General features: G+C 38.2%; 1 protein-coding gene across 3 annotated transcripts in view; it reads left to right on the top strand.

Moving 5' to 3' along the window:
• CHCHD3 (coiled-coil-helix-coiled-coil-helix domain containing 3) overlaps positions 1-18108 on the top strand; it is a 292241-nt gene that overhangs the window by 105862 nt on the left and 168271 nt on the right. For 2 of the 3 annotated variants that reach the window (XM_023207831.2, XM_023207830.2), the window contains exon 4: positions 936-1053. In XM_023207831.2, the coding sequence (XP_023063599.1) occupies positions 936-1053 (118 nt within the window). Of the gene's footprint in view, positions 1-935; positions 1054-2228; positions 2830-18108 lie in introns of those variants that run through there. The other variant, XM_023207832.1, reaches the window with a different exon arrangement.

The following is an 18108-nucleotide window of genomic DNA, read 5'->3' as shown; positions in this document are numbered from 1 at the left end:
AGCTCTGCATTTGAAAGGTGTGGTCGTATTTGCATATAAGGATTGTTGGAAAATAGGGATAATATACTGGGAGGAAAGGTGTCCTCATTAGTTCCCTAATGTCTGGCTTCTCTGCTGTGATGTGACATTCACAAGGACAGTGACCCATCCATCTTGTTTATCGTTGTGTCCTCAATGCCTAGCACAGTGCCTGGTGTGCATTCAGTAAATAGACGAGTTAAGTTTGGAGAAAGAGATGATGGTTACTTTCAAATATTTGTCATGTAGATGGCTTTTTTTTTTTTTTTTTTTGAGACGGAGTCTCATTCTGTTGCCCAGGCTGGAATGTAGTGGCATGATTTCAGCTCAATGCATCCTCTACCTCCCAGGCTCAAGCAGTTCTCCTGCCTCAGCCTCCCAGGTAGCTGGGATTACAGGCATGCACCACCACGCCCAGCGAATTTTTGTATTTTTAGTAGAGACAGGGTTTCACCATGTTGGCCGTGCTGGTCTCGAACTCCTGACCTCAAGTGGTCCACTCGCCTTGGCCTCCCAAAGTGTTGGGATTACAGGCGTGAGCTACCACCATGCCTGGCCTAGATGGTTTGTTCATTACTTAAATTTTCAGAGGCCAAATGAAAGTACCAGGGATGGCATTTTTTTGGTGGGCAGATTTTAATTTTACATAAGAAGAACTTTGTAAAACTTCGTTATATTTGGCAGCCAAATTAATAAGCTTCTTCATGTATTTGAATTTGGTTATTTTAAATGCTTGGGTGGAGGCTGCATGGGGATTTACCTCTATACCTGCTTTTTTGATAGATTATGGGCCAAGATGATTTCAGCTGTTGGCCCTTTTGGCTATGTGCTTCTATTTTTTAATTATTTCATTTGATAGAAAATAATGTAAACTAATAAAATATTTTTTCTAACTTAGACAATTCTTGTCATTTTAGACTAAAGCAAGCCAAAGAGCTGGACCGAGAGAGGGCTGCTGCCAATGAGCAGTTAACCAGAGCCATCCTTCGGGAGAGGATATCAAGCGAGGAGGAACGCGCTAAGGCAAAGCACCTGGTGAGTATTAAAAATGTAGGAGAAATTTTCTTGCCTACAAGGAAATCTCTGATGTTTGGGAAGAGCTAAATACTCTGTGCCAGCTTTTAGTGTTGATAATACTATTCATGTTCTCTTTGCTCAGATTTTGATTTTTGCCTTTTACAAGTAGCTTACAGTTTAGGTTTAACCATCAAGGACTTTAAAGGCAGGTAACTCTGGAAGTATTGAAGTAAAAACCAACATGCAGACATATGTACATGTTTCATGCCTGAAGGATTGTTGTGTGCTTTTTTTTTTGTTTTCTGTCTTTTCTTTTTTTTATTCTTTTATTTTTTATTTTTGAGATGGAGTCTTGCTCTGTCGCCTAGGCTAGAGTGCAGTGGTGTGATCTTGGCTCACTGCAGCATCTGCCTCCGGGGTTCAAGCGGTTCTCCAGCCTCAGCCTCCCGAGTAGCTGAGATTTACAGGCGCCTGCCATCGTGCCTGGCTAATTTTTGTATTTTTACTAAAGACGAGGTTTCACCATCTTGACCAGGCTGGTCTTGAACTCCTGACTGCGTGATCCACCCGCCTTGGCCCCCCAAAGTGCTGGAATTATAGGCGTGAGCCACTGTGCCCGGCCTGCCTGCTTTTTTTCTCCTTTGCCTTTGGTTTTATTGTCTTTGAAACCTCAGGGGTCAGCAATCTAGGCTTCTTTCTCTCGCTGCTGGTAACTACCAGGTGTTAGTCTGGAAGACTCTGGCAAAGGTGAGTAAGGTTTGATCAGTCACTCGCTGGGGTTTAGGGAAGAGAAAATGTAGAGCCAGGGCCTTGGGGGAACAGTCTTTTCTAAGATAATTTTTTTTTTAAAGAAAATATTTTTTAGTCTTTTAAAAGATTACATAGACATGTTTTTGTTGTTGTTGTCTTTAAAAGTATTACTAACAGACAGAAGAAGGTTCAAAAGGCACCCATCAATCTGTCTTTCTGATATACCCATGGTTTACACTGGTATGTGTTTTCCTCTAGATTATTTTTTTCTAGGCTTTTTAACATATTGAAGCATTTAGATAATGCTATAGATGGTGTTAAGCCTCATGAACATTTTCCCGTGTCACTGAACATTTTTCTGAAATGTTTTTAATGGCTGAATAATATTCTGTCTTTTGTATTCAACATAATTTATTAAGCAATTTCTTATTGTTATTTAATAGATAAAAGTGGGACTGCTCTGGGTGAAACCTGGAGTGTTCGCTGCTTAGCCTCCACTTCAGCCTTCCTAGAAACCCAGATGTAACTCCTTGGAACCTTTAGTCCTCCTTGGAGCACAGTTGGGAACTCACTGGACAGGGAAAATGGGACCACAGAATGGAAAACTTTGAATGCAAGAGTGAGGGGGATTTTCCTAGTTCAGTAGGCAATTGGGAAACATTAAAACTTTATAAGAAGAAGGCCAATTTCTAGTCTCTCCCGTTCTTTACCTTGGTCACTTCTCAGAAAGACTAACCCATGACCAGCTGCAATCAGAGAACATGAAAGGAAGTCCATGCCTAAGGAATCAGTTCCTTCAGTGACAAATCTGGGGTCCAGGTTGCATGGGCAAATAGTGAAGCCAGAAAGAATAGAGGTGGTAGACCAAGAAAGAAATGTCAGTGGACTGACTGGCAGCTGCCCTGAGAACCGTACATGTATTGACTAGAACAAAGGGAATAAGAGAGGTGGAAGCAAAGTCAGTCCTTGTGAAAGGGGAATAATTTCAGAATTAAAGACAGTAAGTTTTGAGTAACTCAACTGAAAATTAAATTTGTTGTATGTCTAAGCTGAAGGATTTTTTGAGGAAGTTGAAAAAATGTCAGGTCAGTGGGTTGAAAGGTCATTTCCATGCATATTAAAGTCTCCAAATTTGGAAGCTAAGGATGTAGTGGGGGAGGTTAACAGCACTCATGTTTGAGGAAGGTATGAGAGCAAAACTCTTAGTTTTCAGCGGGCAGAAGAATACCTTGGTTGACATTTCTCTTTGCCTCCGAGCTTTTACTCTTTTGAATCTTATGTTTGAAGCACTCTTTCTCTACCTCTTTTTGTCTGAATTTGGATATACTGTCTTGTTCTCTTAGTTTATGGAGACCAGCAAGATTCAAAAACTCAAAAAACTCATTAAATATATACACATACTCAGCAAGACATAAAAAGAGATTTCACAAAAAAAGTGAAAGTATCAAAAGATTTGTTACTCGGCATAACTAAAATATTAAGCAACATGTTTTGATTGGAATAGTGTATCTGCAGTCTGTTCTCTTTTACCTATTGAATCTTGTCTGTTGTCTGTCTTTACTGTTTTGTGTAGCTGGTGAAGCATCAACAACTGGCCTTGTACATTCTGATTTGTAGATCTCTTCTTTATAGATTCTGGTTGTGTGGTATAGATGACAAATTGTAGTACTCACAACCTCTATAGAGCCCTCAAAGCACTTAGGGAATAAAAGTGGAATTTATACCACAGGATGACAACTGATGCAGAGGGTCCCTTCCTTCCCAGAGTGTTGTCAGACATTTGCATGGTCTGCCATGGCCACGGCAACATGGCTGCCTATGACATTTAGTTATTGGGCATTTCCCAATTTATTTACCAGATTTCTCCCTTTATTGTTGTTATTTGTTATTATGGAAGACATACATATTCATTGGATCAAGATTAGGAAATAAATACAAAGAAATACTGAAATCACTCAATGTACTACAATTCAGAGATAGTTACTGTTAATATTTTGGTTTATTGGTTTTATATTCCTTTTTACTTCCCACTAAGTTGGTATAAAACATTTGATTTTATGTGTATAACTGTATTTCTCCAAACATAGATAATAGTATGCACGCTTTTATATAACTCTTACAATAGCCTTCACATGAAAACATTTAGGCCATGTGGTAGAAGTTTTTATACCAATAAATATGTTTTTGTATGGTCACATTTTAATGGTTGTGTTTCACTGAGTTTTTCACTGATTACTAAATTAATACAAGAATATTATAGAACATTTGGAAAATAAAAAAATTTACAAAGAAAATCAGTATTATTATAATTCTGTCATCTATCATTAATGTTTAGAGGTATAAAGTTCTTTCTGCCTTCCCCATACGTATATATTTTATACATGCTTTGGGGTTTCAGATTTTGCATCCCACCACCCTCCAGACCAGTACTGTGTGGTGTGGACGGTAATCGCAAGCCTGCTGTTGTATATTAGTTCCTTGATCCCCAGCTGGAGAGGTGGGCATCTTCAGAACCCGTAATTGATGTGGGAGTAACCCCAAGAAAGTTAGCATTGCTCCACTGTGTGTGGAGGGCCCCTATTGCTGCCATTCTTAATTCTAATATGTGGGACTCTTTGAGTGATGGCCAAGCATTGTTTCATTACTCTTTATTTAGAACTCAAATGTTGCAGCCTGCAGGAAAGTAAAGATTGGGTTTCACACATGTGAAGTAATTAAAAAGTTGTCTTTCAGGAGAACGGGGGTGAAAGCACGGGAGCTGATGTGATGCTGGGACTGTGAAATAAAACGATTCCCACCCCTTACCCCACACCCCCCGCATCTTTCTGTCTCACTAACAGCTGACATTTAGGTTTCTGTCTCCTTAGATGTGAGTCCAGGCTTTTTCTTCCCACAGTTGTTTTAGCGGCTAGCTTTATTGAAGCTCTTTGAAGGGCAAAGTCATGATGGCCCTGTTGTTGAAGTTTTAAAATAGGATCAGATCAAAACTTTCCCCTTTGGAAGAATTGCTTTCGCTGGGGAAGCTGTTAATCCCACTCTAGATTCTGGAAGAGTATACGAGCCCCTTCCTCTACTCAGCGCTGAGTGGTGCCAGCATGTTAATCAGTTGACTTTATCCAGAGGCTTTGGAAGAGGCAGTCTACTGATAGTGATTTTACCTGCAAGAAAATGTTAAAAGCAGCTCATATTCAAAATATGCTTCTTAGGAGCAGGAAAGCACCTCTGTAAAGAATGAAGACTGACTGGAAAGACAAGACCAGGGAATTTGTAAAGTTAGTGCAACTTGATATTATGTGTATTGTAAAGATCTTATATATGTGATCTTATATTTGCTGTCATTAGATTCTTTGTTGAAATTGAACCAGTAGCAGGTTGGTTTTTTTGACTTTGCAATTATAGTTTCTTTTTAAAATGCCAATTAAAATTTTGACTCACTGTTTTTTATGTCTTACTACATTATGCTGGTTTAATGTTCGATTTTTTTAATTTTTAATTTTTTATTATTTTAAAAAATTTAAGTAGAGACAGAGTCTTGCTATGGATCTTGAACTCCTGGCTCAAGTGATCTTCTGCCTTGGTCTCCCGGAGTGTTGGGATTATAGACGTGAGCCACCGTGCCCAGCCACGTGTTTCTTGTTATCATCACAGAACAATGTAGTATTTTCTTTTCTTTTCTTTCCTTTTTTAAAATCTAAATGTTAAAAGAAGTCTCAATTTACTTACTTAAGGCAACATTTACTTCAGTATTCTTCCATTACTCTTTGGACAGATGTTTTATTGAGTGCTTACTGTATGAAACGTACTATGTTAGGTACTAATAATCTATAAATAAAAGATAAAATCTTGTCCTTGAGGAATAAAAGGTAGAAGATATGTTAAAAATAATGTTTAAAAATGCTAAGTCTGTTATAGAGCCATGCTACTTATAGTCTTGTGAGGATTCTCACTTTTGGGAAGGCCAGGACTTTGTCTTTCTTTTAACTAATTGCTATGTCTACATTTATTTATTCAACACATAATTGAGTGCTTAATATATGCCAGTGCTGAGCAAACAGTAAGCAGTCAATAAATATTTGTTGATTGAATAAATGACTAATTGCATCTACTGAAGCCCTGGAAATAGGATGAGAGGAAATGGGGAAGAATAGAAAAGATTTTCTGGGGAAAGGACCCCTGAGCTGAACCTTGAAGTATGAGTAGGATTTGCTCCCAAGGTTGAGGAGTGGGATGAAACAGCCTCAGGTATTGCAGGCAAAAGCATGGAAACATGGGGACAGGGGGACACTATTAGAAGTTGCTGAGTGGGAATCCTTGTGGCAGTTAGAACATAGTCTATTCTTTAATTGTGTGCGTGTGCTGGGGGTTCATGACTTAACCCATCTGGCATGGCCCTAGGTCCTGTTTATAATTGGTACCTGATTGCCACAAAAAGTCTGTTTTGCCAGTCTTACGGTCTCTATTTTAACATTAATGCTGGTCAGTGGTTGTGTCTAAACTGCAAAAGAGAGGGTGTATAAAGAGACATGTCCAACCTCCTATCCGTTTATGGTCAAGACCTCAGTTTTTTAGTTTCTCTGAGGTCCCCTTGGCTAAGAGGGGGTCCATTTAGTCAGTCATGGGGCTTAGGGTTTGATTTTTAGCTTACACTCCATAATGAAGTATGAAGGGAAGAGCAGAGGAGGAAATGGCAGGAAGCCCAGAGACCAGTTAGAAAGCCCTGTGTTAATCCAGGTGAGAACAGGTGGTACCCAAATTAGGGTATGGTAGCAGGGATGCAGAGAACAGAAGAAGCATAGGAACTATTTGGAAGGTAGTATTACTAGGATTTTAGGTTTGAAGGGTTGAGAGAAACGTCAAGACTAACTACAAGCAAGGTTTCTAGTATCAGCAACTTCATATCATTTTAAATACAAAAATTAGCAATCAATGTAAAGAATGTCCTGGGCTAAGCATAGCGTGAAATTTGACTTCATTGTAGCATTGAGGAGGGTCCTGGCCTCAGATACTGCACCAGTTGTTTATTCAGCGCTTGGCAAGAACATTAGTCAGATCATTAGGTATTTCTGTCCCTTTCTGCATTGTCCTTCATCACATATTTATTAAACACTTACTGTGTACTAGGCACTATTTGCCAGGGATGCAAAGATGAATTAGATCTGGTTGCTTTTCTTCAGAGTCTGCAGTTAAGTGTCAGGTTTGTGGGGAAGGTTATTCTTGCCGTGTATATTTTGTCCCAACTTAAGTTATAATTTTTGAATTTGTAAAACCTTATACTGTAGAAAAAAAAACACAGTTAAAAAAAAAAAAAAGGGTGGGTGAATGCATAAATTTAGTTTTTGCAAATTTAAGCGACTGTTTCTCCAAAATGTCACTTTTCATCCCCAGTTTGCCTTTTGTCTGAAATGCACCAGTGAAGCAATCAAGAAGAAGAATTGATTAATTTTGTGCTGTGTGCCTTTCAGTTCTGTGTTTTGTTTGTGCTTCAAACTGTGACAGTTGAAATTTCATGGTAAAAAAGAAAAAGGTTTTGAATTTGGGGTATAGAGAAAAATGACTAAATTAAAGGAAGCAGATGAGAACACTACTGCTGTCCAAGTGAGGTTCTATCCAAGGGGGAAGGGATACAACTGGGGTTGTAATTTTGGAATGATCGACATGCTTCATGCTCAAAAGTTCTGTGTAAGAGAAGAGTAAGAGTGATCACTTGGGGTTTTTAGTATCATGGAAATTAGCCAGGTGAATGAAGTTGCAATGTAAGCGGTGGTTTCCCGGGTTCTTTTATTGGGCATTTAAAGATAATTTTAAAAATAAATCTGTTGTTTTTAGATGCAATTTAGACTCGAATTATAACCTCTGTTAAAACTCTCTCTCTGGTTATGTACGTTGTGTACTGGTTTTCTTGCCCTAGACACTAACCTCCAGTTTTTTGGATATGTGTAGAGTATCAGTTTGCTTTGAATTCCAAAAATGAAGTTAATGAATTTGAGCTTTTGCTTTTGACAGCTATTGAAATATGGCATTTCCACGTTATGTTGGAAGGATTTGGGCCATTTAGGTGTTAGACATTTTCCTCAGTGTTATTGGTGAGAATGGGCTCTGGGATCCATCTGCAAGTCCTGTTCTTTCTGACACTTGCTCTCTTAATAGCTTACTAGAAAATTCAAAGGGAAGTATCCCTCACAACAGGTGAGAGCCTCTTGTGCCTTTGGATTTAGCAGGCTGGTAGGGCTTCTGGGGCAAAGCATTCAGATTCTGTTTTCTCCTTTGTGTTCTTTGTTATCATGGGTGGCCTCTACCTCCTGTGTGTTATGGCAGCATTATTATTATCAGCTGGAATGCAACCTTATGAAGAGATTGTGAACCAAATTTTCTGTGGAGTAGCAGGGCAGCTTTAGGTGTGTCTGCTACTGCACTGCAGTGAAAAAGGAGAAACGTCTTTTGTTTCAGTTTGCCCGCCTAGGCTGTACGTTAAGATCCCAAAGAATGAATAGGACTGCAATTACAGATTTAAACTTTGCTTGTATCCTGAAAACTTGCCCAGATTAATATATTTTTCAAATGTACATTGTCAGACCCCCTTTCCTCATCCAGGTTGGCAGAAATGCCTAGGTTCCTTTTTTTTTTTTTTTTTGATACAGGGTCTTGCTTGTTGCCCAGGCTGGAATGCAGTGCATGATCACGGCTCATTGCAGCCTTGACCTCCCAGGCTCAAGCGATCCTCTCACCTCAACCTCTTGCGTAGCTGGGACTGGAGGCACATTCCACCATGTCTAGCTAATTTTATTTTATTTTATTTTGTGTGTGTGTTTTTCTTTTTTTTTTAAATTAAGAAACAGAGTTTTGCCATGTTGCCTAGGCTGGTCTCAAACTCCTGTGCCCAGGAGATCCTCCCTCCTTCGCCTCCCAAAGTGCTGGGATTACAGGCGTCAGCCACCGCACCCGACCAGAAATACCTAGGATCTTAACATCACCAAATAGCCTCCGAGAAGCACAACACTATGCTGACTAGATATTGAGGGACCTGGAGGTGGAGAACAGTGGAGTGTTCTGGTCCTGGAGATCTCACTGCCAAGACTCGGGGGGCCTATCACATGAACACAGTGTCACCATTCTCCAAGGAACTGTGTCAGACTGTGTGACCTTTTTGACAGTGATTAGAAAAGAGGACAGAATGCCATTGATGTTCTTGGCAACAATTAGTCATATTTAAAGACAGCTAGGGAAAATAACTCTGCTTAGAATGTGTTCTCATATTTTCTAAGTGTGCTTTTGAAAATTCATCAAGTTACTCGCAAACCAGTTGGATCAGGGCAGTTCTTGTTGAGTGGTGTCCTAAGTGTTAGCTGTGTTAACTTATTGACGTCCTGTCACTTGGGTCATTATGGGTGTCCAGGTGAGATATGGAGAGCACTGTGTAAAAGTCCATAGGCAACTGCAGTGCAAAGGGCTAGTTATAATTCCATCTATTTATGATGACCTGGCATTCATTGTGAACATACTTACTTCATTGCCTGGTCTGTTGGAATTTTATTGAACTGACATCATAATCTCATTTCCTACTAAAGAGGCTAAGAAATACGGCCCTTGGTATTTGCTTTAACCTGCAACAAATTAAAAGTTAAGCATAATCAAGTCTGTCAGTCCTTAAGAATCCCAAGTATATGCTTTGCACATTATGTTTTGAATGAGAATGTAAGGCAGATGAGCTCCTTATATTCTTACAGCAATCTTTCCACATTGTCTTCATGGCTAGTCACACAACTGTCAGTTCTGATACAGTTGTTGTGACTCGTTTTCAACCTATTGTGCATGGACCTGAGGTTTAGCGAATTCGGTATTAAATCGAACAGCAATATTGTTTACCATGTGATTTACTATGTGATGTCCCATGTGCAATGAGGCCTGCTTCATTTTTATTGGATGTTAAATTTTTCACAGTGTTGAATATCCCAGCTCTATATTCCTTTTGTGTATCCTTGCTTTTATTGCTTTGATATAATTCCTAAATGGCACTGAGTTATGCTTTTTCTGTGTTTCTTGATGTTCTGACCTGTGCCCTGATTTGGGGGTGGGAGCAGGCAGCAGCTATCTTCATGTACCCTGTAACTATTCCCTTAACCATAAAGACATTGGACATTTTCTTGCTCACTGTACTCTTTTCTTTACTAACTGTAGTTTAAGGATGACTTCTCTTGAAAATACCAAAGGGCAGAATTACCAAATGAAGAAAGGCTTCCATTCTCTTGAGAGCAGGAATCTATTTACAAACCTGCAGTATTTATTACATACCTCATTTAGTCCATTCATCATTTTAATAGAAAAATGAGTCATTTTAGATGATTCTGAAATAATTCGAGGTAAGCTACATTGCTGCCAGCAGAATATGATTTACACAGACAGCACCATGCTGTTTTCAAAAAAATACAGTGGAATGATCAGCACCAATAATTTATGATTACTTGTGGTAAACTTATCAGATGTCTTCATTGTCATAGAAATTTGTTGATTAGATAAAGCATTTAGAGTTTTCTACCTAGCTTTTCCCCCTTCTTCCATCTTTTATGACAAATGGTTACAGAGTTCCATACTTATCCTCTGCCTGTTTCAAACACTGACTGTAAATTTAATTCCAGATTTGTGTTTAATATTTTCTTGATAAGAGAGAACACCAGTCAGTGTCATGGGCTAGTTTTATTGGAGATAATAAACCTACTCATAAACATTTTCTGCTTAGAGATTAAACTTCATTCATTTACAGTTTCTTTAGCCCAGTGTATGCACATATTTTAAATACCATCTTACCTATCCATAGGTTACATATTTGAATCTCAGGAACACAGCTAACTCATTGCCTGGAACCATAGCTCTGAACCCCAAAGGCATCACAAAGTGATTCTAGCTAGTGTCTTAAAGCTTATGAGCTTTGTTGATAAGCAGCATCACAGTAAAAGCTATATTTGCTTTTAGATTTAGTTTTTTTTTTTTTTTCTTTTTTTCATTTAACTAAGAGCCTTCAACTCTAGTATCTCCTTGGGTGTTTGATATGGGTAGACATCTATCATTCATTCTTATTAGAGATGATAAAAGAAACATTCAAAGAGACTGTGAAACTAAAGGTTGTACAGAGATAGAGCCAGGGTTACAACGCTGATCTTCTGTGCCGAGGTGATCTTATTTTGGGCACAATTTAGCAAGTTTAGTTTTGTTGTTTTTTTTTTAACATGTAATGGATTTGATTTATTACGTTAGAAAGGGTGAGTGGACATTTAGGTACATGGACAAAGAAGAAATCACTGCAGCTAAAAGTAGAAAAGGTAACTAATCGTCATGCGTGTGATACACTCACAGGAAGTAAAACACACACACAGACACACACACATGAAACCCATAGCATTATGAGCCCACTTAGCACAGATGCAGGCAGCCTTAACTGCTTGAATAGGCCTTGTGTGTTCTTGCTTAGTAAAATAGTGTATGCACAATCATAATACTATCAGGGATTGAGAATAATCTGTTTACCAGCATGGGTGAGAAATATTAGCACTACCATTTCCATGTAAACCATTTTGCATTTAAAAAGTTCTGGCATGTCAACCTGTAAATTTCAGTATTAAAAGACATTCTCTTATGTGAATCCCTGTATTGCAAAAGATACTGGTCAAAGGAAGTGCTATTTGTACACTTTCATCAAGTCATTTTTGAATGTTCTTGTTTAAAGAAAGTTTTCTGTGGCCTGTTACACTTTGGGAGAAGTGGGTGATATAGACACAAAAGGACCTGGTTTCTAGCAATTATCCATTCCCTTGGCCTCAGAGGAATACTAGTATATAAAGGCAGAAACTTTCTCTCTTTTTTTTTTTTTTTTGAGACGGAGTCTCACTCTGTTGTCCAGGCTGGAGTGTGGTGGTGTAGTCTTGGCTCACTGCAGCCTTCTGCCTCCCGGGTTCAAGTCATTCTCCTGCCTCAGCCTCCTGAGTAACTGGGATTACATGTGCACGCCTCCACGCCTGGCTAATTTTTGTATTTTTAGTAGAGACGGGGTTTCACCATGTTGGTCAGGCTAGTCTTGAACTCGTGACCTTGTGATCCACCCACCTCAGACTCCCAAAGTGCTGGGATTACAGGCATGAGCCACTGCACCCGGCCTCCTCTTTTTTATGTCTAACATAAAGTCTTCATTTGTGGGGGAGGTAAGAGATGATCCAATTATTTTGTCAATTATTCAATTTTGGATAATAAAGAAGCATTAATCTGGGAGAATGCTCATTGAGAGTAGAGGTAGGCTTGCTGCAATAGAGTATTTTTAGGAATAAATGTGATATACATTAGCAGTGTCTACTCATGTAGTGAATTCAGTCACTTTTGTATTTTCATTGAATTTTATGAGAAATTTAAAGGAAGATAGTCTACAGATTATTTGTAAAGCTAAGCTCTGAATAGAGTTTGAAAAACTATGCCATTGACCATTTTGGATATTTGTTAAGTTTAAACAAACAAACAAAAAAGGAAACAAAAAATTGGGGATGTAGTTGTGTAATTGTTAATGTAGTTTTCAATTATACTTTCCAATTCCAAGAATAATCATCTCAACAGCAGGTGAACTAATGTATTAAAAATTAGTTTATTTCCAAAAAATAAGCTCTTTTCTCATAGCTCTGATAGAATGATAGGAAAGAGCTGGTAACTGATCTTACTTTATGTCTACTATTGCAAAAACTAACAACTGAGTATTAACATTGCTAGATTATGTGTGCGTGTGTGTGTGTGTGTGTGTGTGTGTGTGTGTGTGTATCATCATTTGTGTTGCATAGGGTAAAGGTAGAGACAGTAAGAAATTAGAAGTTTAAAATTCCTTTCTTAAACTTGTTACTTTGAAATAATTTTTAGCTTATGGTAAAGTTGTAAGAATAGTAACAAAGAGCTTAACTCTGATTCATCTATTTTTAGACATTTACCTTACTTTATCATTCTATTTCTGCCTACATGTATTATATATATATAATATATATAATATATGGGGGAGGGGATCATTTGAGCATGGGTAGAAGACATGTTTATTTACCTCTTAATACTTCTGCCTCTTAAAAATCAGTGTTTCTTACATAATCAAGTATAGTTGTCAAAATCAAGAAATTTAACATTGATGACTATTTTAATATTTAGCCTAGATTTCAATTTTGTCAATTATTTCAGTAATGTTCTTTATAGCAACTGTTCCTCTGGATACAGGATGTATTCTAGGATCATATATTGCAACTATTATAATTGTTGTGTCTTAAAATTCCATTTTAAGCATGATTTGCAAACAGTATTAAGATGAATACTGTTAACTTCAATTTATGAATTACTGCTGTCATTGCTAGAGTTTTAGTAAGAAGAAAGTGGAATGGGCAAAAAAGAGGTGAAGAGTTTCATTCAGACCTATAGATTAATATTCTGTATTGTGGGTGAGTTGAGGAAAAATCATTGTTTTGGAAATTTTCTTTTCATGAACTAAAAATGCTTTCACCAACATCTGTATAGATCCCGTATCTTGAGAGTGCAGCAGGCATCTATGTTGCATCATTAAAAACTTAGAGAATAAACTCTTCCTATATTTTGACAGTTTTTGAACAGTAATATCGTCTGAAATAGCCTTCTCTCTGTCCTTCCACCCTCCTCTTCCAGGTGCGACTCCATGCAATTTTAGGCAAATTGCTTCCTTTTCTTTATGCCCTTTGTTTCTGTCTTTTTAAAATGAGGACAAGGTCGTTAATGTAGTTCTCTTTCAAGTCTCTTACCTTGACGAATAAATATCTAAATATAGGAGTTCTTACAGAATGCTAAGTTCTATATACGTATAAATTGAGTTTTTATAAAGTAATTTTGTTTCATGAATAGGTTACCAATTCCAAGAGTCACATTTATTTTAATTTTCTTTGGTTATTAAAAAAGTCCATTTTAGAAAAAGAAAAACAGTTAAAGTTGAAAGCCTCTATTTTCTTGGTTAAATTGGATTTTTGTTATTGAATACTTATTCTGATTAGTAGAAGTGGTTTAGTCACAGGCCAGGCATAAATGCTTTTAGACAGTCACTGAATTGGAAGTGTCAACATGAGAGAGGGATCCTTTTCTTGGAAATGGGAGCATGGGATCTTTCTGCTAATAGTGTTTGTTGGCTTAGAATGAAAACTCAGAGCTTTGTTAGGAAAATAAACTTAAATTGGCAACAACCTGAGTGTGAACCTGGAGGGCATTATGCTAAGTGAAATAAATGAGATACAGAAAAACAAACACTATGTTCTCACTTGTATGTGGAAACTAGAAAAGTTGAACTCTCAGAGGCGAAGAATAGAAAGGTGGTTGCCAGAGGCTGAGGGCTGAGAGAAGTGGGGAGATTTGGTTAAAGGGTACAAAGTTTCAGTAATAAGATAGATGAATAAGTTCTGTGGATCGAATGTACAGCATCGTAACTATAGTTCTACAGTATTTTTAATAATACTCTATTGTATACTTGAAATTTGCCAAGAGAATGGATCTTAAATGTTCTTAACTGCATGCATGCATCGTGTGTGTACACACACACAGGTGTGAGATGATCGGTGTGTTAATTAACTTGATTGTGGTAGTCATTTTATATTGTATATGTATATAAAGTCATCATGCTGCATAACTAAAACATACATAATTTTTACTTGTCAATTATACCTCAGTAAAACTGGGGAAAAATACAGAACTGGTGGGAAAAATATAATTAAGTGACCCAAATTTTTGTATCACAGTGGATGAAATCCCTTTGGTGTCTCTAAGCTTAAACAAAGATTCATCTTTTTGAATGCTTGCTTGTTTTCCATTTCTTTCTTCAATTCATTAACAGTTAATATATTTGTGAGACAGGGTCTTTCTCTCTTACCCAAGCTGGAGTACAGTGGTGCAATCATAGCTCACTGTAGCCTCTACCTCCTGGGCTCAAGTGATCCTCCTGCTTCAGCCCCCCAAACAGCTGGGATTACAGGTGTGTATTACCACACCTGGCTAATTTATTTTTTATCTTTTGTAGAGATGGGGTCTCACTATGTTGTCTAGGCTGATTTTAAACTGGTGGGCTCAATCAAGCCTCCTTTCTAGGCCTCCCAAAGTGTTGGGATGACAGGTATGAGATGCTGCACCTGAGCCCCTTTTTGTGTTTGTTTTTTGTTTTGGCGATAGAGTCTGTCACACAGACTGGAGTGCAGTGGCACCATATTGGCTCACTGCTACCTCCGCTTCCAGTGTTCAAGCAATTCTTGTGCTGCCTCCCGAGTAGTTGGGACTACAGATGCATGCCACCATACCTGGCGATCTTTTTGTATTTTTGGTAGAGATAGGGTTTCACCATGTTGGCCGGGCTGGTCTTGAACTCTTGACCTCAGTGTTCTGCATGCCTCGGCCTCCCAAAGTGCTAGGATTACAGGCATGAGCCACCATGCCTGGCCCTGTTTGTCAATTTTTAATGTGATCATTGGATCTTCCACCTTGCTAATTTCTGACATTGTTTTTCTTCCTTTCTAAACACCTCCTTGCTCCATGTTGAATTTTAAGCATACGGACAGTGGCATCATTAGAAAGTTTCCCATCATTCCATGTCATGCACAGGTGATAGAAGAATGTATTGGTGCTTCAAACTGATTATTACCTTTTACCTCCTTGATGAACTCAATATATTATAAAGAGGGTGGCTCAGTTCCAACCCTGGAGGCATCAAAAAGAACAAGTTCTAAATAACATCCTTCTTTAGAATGCAGCATATTTTAACTGTGTCTCTCCATCTTGCACATCACCACTTCCAAACTCCATCTCTAACTATACATATGCTCTCTGTGTGTATGATAATACTGCTTTCCTCGTCCTCTCTTCTCCTCTCTCCTCTCTTTGAATTTTCTTTTTTTTTTTTTTTTTTTTTTTTTGTGAGACTTAGGAACATGTACACAGAGTGACACAACAAAAGCAGGCTCTTGATGTAGTCAGGTTTTGTCCTTGTAAATGACATGGTACAAATGCATGCGGTGGATTAAAATATGTTCACCCTGACAGAAATCTTTCAGTTGAAGTGAAAAAGCGTCCGTCAATTCTGATTGCAACAAAGGTTGCTGCTGCGAGTGAGAGGGACTTGCCAAGACTGCAAGTTTTTCAAGCTCTTTTCTGGAGATACATTTGTTACTTGGTTCTCAGCTTTAATTTGGTTATAATCTTGTCTTGGCATGTTCTCTTTCCAGAATACACCATTTTCATTTTTCTTTGGACTTTTCTCAAGATTTATGAAGGGGGATATTTAGCTTTTTGTCTGGCAAATAGCAAAGGTTGTTTGAGTTCCCTAATCAATAATTGTAAAATAACTAGAAATTGATCTATGCCAGTTGTAAACCCATCCATGCATTTATTTATTTTTTTCTTCTTTTTTTTTTGAGACGGAGTTTTGCTCTGTTGCCCAGGCTGGAGTACAGTGGCATGATCTCGGCTCACTGCAACTTCTGTCTCCAGGGTTCAAGTGATTCTCCCATGTCAGCCTTCTGAGTAGCTGGGATTACAGGCGCCTGCCACCATGCCTTGCTAATTTTTGTATTTTCATTGGAGACAAGAGTTTCACTATGTTGGCCGGGCTGGTCTTGAACTCCAGACCTCAAATGATCTCCCCACCTCAACCTCCCAAAGTGCTGGGATTACAGGCATGAGCCACTGTGCCCAGCCCCATCCATGCATTTCTATTAATGTCTGCTATCCGTTAGAAACTGTACATAAAACATTTTTGTCCCCACATCACTGAAGATAGGACAAAAGCAAGTGACAGACAACTGTGTATTAAGGGAATGCTCTTATAGTGCTCACAGTTTGATATATAGCTGTGGGGCTGTTTCTGTAGATTTGTAGTACATACTTTGCAGGTGAAAGTTTCTGGAATGTGAATATAGCCTCATTTGGGAGTTAGAGCTCATCCCAGGTATAGGCAGAATAATGTTGTGATTTGAGGCTACTGCCAGGTTATGCCTTTTCAAAAATAGACTTTTCACTCATTTGGCATGGCCTTCCCTTTCTTCTCTATTTGGCCTGAAATTCTTAATTTCCCTCTCTCTCAAGATAGAATTAAGGGCAAGTGTGCTGGAAGTGCTGGAAGTGTTTAATTTGTCAAGACCATCATTGATAGACATGTATGTTGCTTGGGCAAAAGAGATGCTGGTTAATACTTGGGTTAGAAGGACACATGTTCTCTTCCTCTCCCCGTTATGGTGATACCTGTCAGTTTGTCAGATGTTATTTTGCTACCTTGTGACTATGGAAATTTCATAAGACCTAAGCTTCTAACTGGCCAGGGCACTATTATTTTGGGAGGACTTACCTGTGCTCACAGATTGTAATAAGACACTTACTCTTAAGTAACTTAGAAGTGAGAGAGAAATAGTGGTCTTGGGATAAAGCTAGAAATGTACCGAGTGGCTTCAGAACAAGAATGGCCCATTGCTGATGGACTATATCAATACATCTGAGGAAAGGATATGCCAGTCTTTATTTTTCAGTCTTTAAAGTTCTAAATAAAAACCAAGTAACAGATGTATCTCCAGAGTATTTAATACCATGGGACATATTTACAATATGCTGTTTAATGGAATAAAAATCAGGATACTCTTTAATAGCTGTACATCTCTATGGATGGAAAGCTCATAGTAAGATTGTTTTTTCTTTTTCTTTTTTTTCTCATACTTGTATTTTTTTTAATTATCACAGCAAAGTGTGAGATTTTTTTTCTTATACTTTAATACTGCTTTTCTGTGTTTGCTGAAGTCTCTGATATGAATAAGTGTTAATTTACAAAATACATTTTCAGCCATTAATTGTATTTAGAAAAGAGTACAATGCATAGAAAGAAAGAAGCGATTGTAAAAGACAAGCAATGGTTATATTCTTCTCCTCTGCCCTGGTGTAACAACTCTGGCCCTTGTAGGCCTCTGCCTTTTGTGGAGATGTTTATAATAAGCCCTTTTAGCCTCATGCCTGTCATACATTCAGGCTGTAAAGCTTATCAAATAGACATCCTATTACGATTTAGCTTCCCAGCTACTTGGTCTGCAGAAAGAGCATGTCTTAGCAGGAGGTCCCATATATCTGTTCTTTTGGGCAGATTTAATTTTTATTTTAAAGCAATGATTTGGCCCATTGGTTGGTTCATAAGTCTGTGTAAATTTCTCAGCCTGTTGACAAACTAGTTTTCCAAATGTGCAATACTAAGTTCACCCAAAGTAATTAATCACCTTTTGATAGGTGGCCTGAAGTTGTTTCTAGTAATAGCTCCTGTACCACGTGACAAGTGGG

The sequence above is a fragment of the Piliocolobus tephrosceles genome, chromosome 8 (genome assembly GCF_002776525.5).
Source record: "Piliocolobus tephrosceles isolate RC106 chromosome 8, ASM277652v3, whole genome shotgun sequence".
NCBI lineage: Eukaryota > Metazoa > Chordata > Mammalia > Primates > Cercopithecidae > Piliocolobus > Piliocolobus tephrosceles.
This window is presented reverse-complemented; position numbering and strand designations above follow the sequence as displayed.